Below are 6,453 nucleotides of genomic sequence, written 5' to 3' on the forward strand. Positions count from 1 at the left end.
GATGGGTGTGTCAGAGGCAGTGCGATTGGCACAGGATAGAGCAGGGTTTAGGGCTGTTGTACATAGGGTCGCTATGAGTCACAGACGACTTGACGGCACATAACAACAACAACAAGCACGGTCATCAATTTAAAAGTGTGCGGCAACGTGTTTACAAGCCCACACAGCATGTTCTATACATATGAGCATAGACTTGTGACCGTTAACTGTTGTTGGTTATACTCTGTATCTGTGAGTGACAACTACATTTCTATTATAGACAAGTTCTTATTATTGGATGAAGAATATTTAACCATAAACATGTATGTTGTTCAGTGCGTCAGTTCACTTTTCAAGTCCTGGCAGCCTATCCAGTGTAATAGAGTAGAATCATCCAGGTGTTTCTTGGTCTAGCATGTCTACAGGGACAGATCACCTGCCTTTCTCCTAGGGTGCTGATTGGTGAGTTAGAGCCACTAAATTTAAAGCTAGTGGCCAAGTATTTGTTTAATCTGTTTTCATGAGTGCTTCAGTTTAGTTATAATTTGAGTAACAGAAGTGCTTGGGCTTTGCTATCAATGACAGCTTGGAGAGACTTAAAATATTCCTTGATGGAAAAATGAATGTGAGGGGGGAAATAGAATAAAACCTGTATCTTTTTCTAAGAAACCATGATTATTAATTGTCGATTGGTCATGTTTATAAAGAATTTGAAATTGGTGTTTTGAAGACTTGAGTGTTCTTTCACTGCAGTTGTACCTTCATAATTAAAGAACTTCGGTGGCACGATAATTAAGTGGAAACACACTCAAAATACGCGTTCTTGACTCAAATCCACCAAGTTGGTTCCACAGGAGATATTTACCGGCCAGCACCTAATAACAACCATCTTAATAACTGGATGGTAATGGAAAGTTGTTGATAATTTTAGTGTACTGTGAACATAATTTTGGGGTATTATTTTTAAGTCTCCCTGCTCTTTGGAGATTAAGTGGGATGATTGAAGGGAGTTTGGTATATTTCATTTACCCCCTTTATTTTCCTAATAGGACTTATGGTTTTTCCAAAACCAGTGAGCGCCTTGGAATATTCATTCAGTGTGTCTGACGCACAGTCCTATGAAGGATACATTAAAGACCTTGACCGTTTTCTAAAGTGTAAGTATGTTCTCTTGGAGTAAAAGAAGAGATATTAGCAGTTCTAAAAATGTGATGCCATATATCGATTACGTTTTGAAATGTTATGCTTTGAGTTTATTTTACCTTTGTTTCTTGTTAACAGCTGGAAAGGAGCCCTGCTGATGGATTTTGTCCATAACATGTTTGTCTGCTAACTGAAAGGTTGGCAATTCACTGTACCAGCCACTTTGAGGGAGAGAGATGAGCAATCCCATTAAGACTTAAACCCTCAGAACCCCAGTGCAGGGTCACTAGGCAGGGGATTTGAATGCTGGTTTTTAGACAGAGGAGTTGCAAATATTCCTTATAATTATATAAGAGTTTTATGGAAAGACTTAAGGAGCCAACCAAAAGGTTGATGGTTTGAGTCCAGTTGCCACACTGAGGGAGAAAGATGAGAGGTCTCCTCCTGTAAAGATTGTCAGCTATGGAAACCTGTAGAGGGTGTGTCTTTGTGGACACAGGACTCTGAGCCTAATGGGCAGTAGGTTTGGCCTGTCCATCTGTCCCTTAAGAACGCTGAGGAAGTATGGCATCCTATTTATGATTCCACTACAATGAGAAGTGATTAGTTGAACAAGTCTATAATACAAGGATAAGGAGTATCCTTGGGGAGCACAAGTGGTTTTGCAGTTGGCTGCTAATCCAAGGACAGTTTGAATCTACCCAGTTGCCCCGTGGGAGCCCTGGTTGCCTAGTGGTAAAAAGCTGCCCTGCAGTCACAAAGGCTTACAGTTCAAATCTCCTAGTTGCACTGCTGGAGAAGGATGTGCAGACTTCTCCCTTGTCATTTACTGCCTATGAAAACCCACTGGAGGGACAGCTAGTTCCTACTCAAGGGCAAACAACAGTCGTCCTGTGGGGAAAAGGCCTGGCAGTCTGCTCTCATTGCACCCTACGCCATCAGGAGCAGTTTAATGGAGCTCTGCAGCCACGGGGCTTGGGGCTTTTTTGGCAGAGGTGGGAGGGAGGGATCCGTATTCTATAAAATAATGGCGCTCTGGTGGCCCATGGGATTGGGAGTTGTGATGCCAACTCAGAGGAACACTATTTTAATTTGCAAACTGTTTCATGGGAGAAAGATGGATATTCTCCTCCTGTGCAATTTACAGCCTCTGAAAACCTGCTGGAAGGCCAGCTGTAAGTAGATTGTGATTTGGTGGCTGTGAGGAAAGTAAATATTACTTCAGATGTTTCAAGGGAAACGGGGGATATTTGGAATCTAAAAAATTGCTTATTCTTTGTTACATATTGGGTTTGACTTGAAGTCACGCTCACCTATGCTGTCATACTCTAAAAGAACGAAGACAGCTTCTCTTTCTATTTTGTTAAAATAAGCCTCCTTAAAGAAAGAGGTAAATATATTTCTCAGTCTCTTTAACTAAGGGGACTGTAGTGGTTCAGTGGTAGGATTTCACCTTCCGTGTCGTTCACATCTCAGCGGCTATTGCCTGTGCAGCTACCACCTGGCAGGCGGTGGAGACTGGCTTGTTTTCCTGATGCTGTGCAGGCCTCAGCAGAACTTCCAGAATAATCATGGGCTATTCATATATGCAGTAAAACTGAAGGCATGTGATACATGAATAAAGGGGAATGGGTGGCCCAAACGTGACACAAATGGATGAGCAACAAAGGCCTGACGATTGGCTTTGTAAAATAAGCCCTGTGGATTTGCCTCAAATTTTAGGGATAATGTAGGAAAGGAGCATTTCTTTTTCATTTGTACATGAGGTCATGAGGTGGGAGCACATTAAACAGTTGCCAACAATTATTAACTGAAGTCCATAATTTATGTTCTTTGTGTTTCTTCTTGTGTTTGTGTTTATCCTTTGTATAGTGTAGTCCCGTGCATTGTTGACAAACACTAAAGTATCATACGTAATAATTTCACTGCCCTAAAAATCTGTCTTTTACTTCCTCATAGCCCCTATTGTTGGTGCTTTTGTAGTTTGGTTCCATCATGTTGCTTCCTACTCACAGCAAGTCTACGTACAACAGAATGAAACTCACAGTCTCTGTCCCTGAAAACCACTAAATTACTACACTCTCTGTGCTCAGCTTTAGTGACTGCCAGTTTGCAGACCCAGAGAGAGGTCAGTGAGGTCGCTCCATTTCCTCACCAGTATGTCTATTTCTCACTGCCCCCATGGCTCCTTCTCTTTGCCAAGCTACCATCTTCACTTGTAACGAGGCTCCTTGCCTCTTCCTCTCCCCCAGTGTTGTGTGCCATAGAATCAGAAACTATCCATAGCTTACCCTGCGGTGGTTTTTCAGAGGCAGTTAAACGAACCAGAGGAGATTCCCTGTCCTGCTCCCAAGGAACAGCTGGTGGTTTCAAACCATGTACCTTCAGAATTACAGCATAGCTTCTTATTACCAAAGCTCCCTATAAAAATGCTGCCTGTGTGACCCTGTAAACATGTGAATTAGATCGGGTTATCTCCTACTTAAAAACCGACATCTTGGTTGGTGTAAGAGCCAGAGAACTGCCCAGTCCGGACCCCAGGAGACTACACTTCATGCAGACAGTGGCAGTGTCCACACCTCTCACTGGCCCTGCACACAGAAGGGAGCATGCTGAAGGTGGAAGCTCTAGCCATGGCTGCTGCCACCTAATGGTGACAAAACAAATTGGTCTGTAATCCCTTTAATTCCGGAGCATCCAGCAGGTGTCAAAAGTGAAATGAGCCCATTTGACATTCTTTTCCTAAAGTTATCTGGTAATTAGGGTTAAAAAAAAAATAATTTGCAAAGGATGGTACATTCTTGATATTTTTCATTTTTCTGTTTGGTTGATCTAAGCACACGTGTATTTTCTTTCTAGCATATAGTCCAGAAGAACAGAAGAACCTCACAGCGTGTCCTGAAGGAATACTTTTTGAACAAAAGGGCCCTGTTTATTCTGCATGTCGGTTTCCTCTGGATTTACTTAAAGACTGCAGTGGCTTGATGGATCCTAACTATGGCTATTCCAAAGGAAACCCTTGTGTTCTTGTGAAAATGAACCGAGTACGTACACATTTTATTGCTGCAGTCACTTTAATATCCTCTGATAGAAATGTAAATTATTTTTAGATCAGTTAAACCAATGCCTTTTTATTAAATTATATTTTTAGTGTAGGATTAGCTTATTTAAGAGGCTAGCAATGATATTTATTGATCTTTAGGTAGGGAAAGACAGCAAAAGAAGTTTGTTTTATAAATTCATGGTAGATTAGACAGTAAAACAATTTAAGCTTTCCTTTTGGAAATAGTTTCCTGAGTTTTGGCATAGATTAATGTTTAAAATGACATTGGGAAAGTCAGCTGTCAGAAACCTCTCCCGAGTACTGAAGAGCAATGATATCATTCTGGAGACTAAGGTACACCTGGTCCAGGCTGTAGTCTTCGCTTGCTATTTATCAGAGAGCTAGACAGTGACTAGGGATGATAGAAGGAGAATGGATGCCTTTGAGCACTGGTGCTGGTAGTATTGAATATACCATGGACTGCCAGGAGAACAGACAGGTTCATCCTAAAGAGGGTGAAATCAGGCTGCTCCTTGGAGGCAAGGATTCTCAGGCTTTGTCTGACATACTTTGGGCTTGTGATAACGAGGGACTGGTCCTTAGAGAGGGACATCATATTTACAAGGGTTGAGGGACAGAGAAAGAGAGGGAGAGCATCAATGAGATGGATTGTTAAATGCAGTAATGAGGGTGGGTGTGTCAGAGATAGTAAAGTTGGCACAGGATAGAGCAGGTTTCAAGGCTGTTGTAGATAGGGTCACTGTGCATCACAAGTGACAACAACAACAATGCTTAAAAGGACAGGTATCTTGGGTACCCTGCCTGAAGTTTGACTTTACACATGTGCACTGGTCGCCTTTGGTCCTGGGTGTAAAGTTTTGACTCTGTGGGTTATTAGCAATCAGCTATTAAACTTGGTTTCTTTGTGTGTATGTGTGTGTATAAAGTATATATTAAATAGCAGAAATACAAATAAATCACTAAGATACTGCAATTGTTAACTAACATAACACTCTGGCATGCATATTATCTGCTATAACTAAAACATTCTGCTAATGATATACTGAAAGATACTTGAGTCATAACTGAAACACTGCTATAATAATACCTATAAGGGGCACTGTATTGGTGTTAGGTCTGTGGTGGTTGTTACGTGCTGTTGAGTCAAGTCTGACTCACAGTGACCCTGTAAACAACATCTCAGTCCTGTCCTAGACTCTGCCAGACGCATCATCCTGACCATGTGTTAGGTGCTGCAGAGTCAGTAGCAATGCATGGTGGCTGCATGTGACAGCACCGTTAGCACTGAGGCTCTTCTAGGCTGTGGTCTTCATGGGAGCACATTTCCAGGTCTTTCTCCTGGGTGAGTTAGACATACCAGCCTTTCATTTGTCAGCTTATCTGCCAACCACTTAATAGTTGCTTCATCAGTGCTCCCGATACAACCATTAGTAAATTAGAATGCTCTACAACCAGGAAAGGATAAAATAGAAGAATGGGACCCTCTAAGAATCAAATCACTATGCACATCCAAAAACCTCTCCAACAGGGTAAAAAGGGAAGCCACAGACTGGGAAAAAATATTTGGTAATGACACGTCAGATAAGGGACTTATATCTAGAATTTGTAAAATACACAAACACCACAAGAAGATAAAGGTAAACAGACACTTCACCGTAGAAGACATTCAGATGGCAAACAATCCCATGAAGAAATGTTCAAAATCCCTAGCTCTAAGAGAGATGCATATCAAAACAACTATGAGATATCTCACTCCAGTAAAAATAGCAAAACTTAACAGAACAGCAAGCAACAAATGTTGGCGAGGCGATGGAGAAACTGGAACCCTTATTCACTGCTTGTGGCAGTGTAATATGGTGCAACCACTATGGAAGGCAGTATGGCGCTTTCTCAAAAATTTGCAAATAGAAACAGCATTTGACCCAGCAGTTCCACTACTTGGAGTATACCCCAAAGAAACTGCCACCCAAGCAGATATATGCTCACCCATGTTTATCACAGTTTTGTTCACAGTAGCAAATAGTTAGAAACTATCTAAGGTACCCATCAACAAACGAATGGATAGAGAATCTTTGGTATATTCACACAATGTAATACTATGCTGCGTTGAAAAACAAGGAACTCATGAAATACACAAAATGGGTAACCCTGGAGGACGTGATTTATGCTGAGTGAGATATCTCAGTCACAAAAGGGCAAATACTGCATAGTGCCACTGTTGTTAAATGGGACTGACATCATGGTTGAGGGGAGACTGAGAAAGATGG

General features: G+C 41.5%; 1 protein-coding gene across 1 annotated transcript in view; it reads left to right on the forward strand.

The window, feature by feature from the left end:
- ATP1B3 (ATPase, Na+/K+ transporting, beta 3 polypeptide) overlaps positions 1–6,453 on the forward strand; it is a 48,041-nt gene that overhangs the window by 29,497 nt on the left and 12,091 nt on the right. Inside the window, exons 3-4 of the mRNA XM_006895101.1 lie at positions 1,029–1,136; positions 3,982–4,166. Of these exons, the coding sequence (XP_006895163.1) occupies positions 1,029–1,136; positions 3,982–4,166 (293 nt within the window). The remainder of the gene's footprint in view (positions 1–1,028; positions 1,137–3,981; positions 4,167–6,453) is intronic.

Source organism: Elephantulus edwardii, unplaced genomic scaffold (assembly GCF_000299155.1).
Source record: "Elephantulus edwardii isolate Elephantulus edwardi_28Jun2011 unplaced genomic scaffold, EleEdw1.0 scaffold00158, whole genome shotgun sequence".
NCBI lineage: Eukaryota > Metazoa > Chordata > Mammalia > Macroscelidea > Macroscelididae > Elephantulus > Elephantulus edwardii.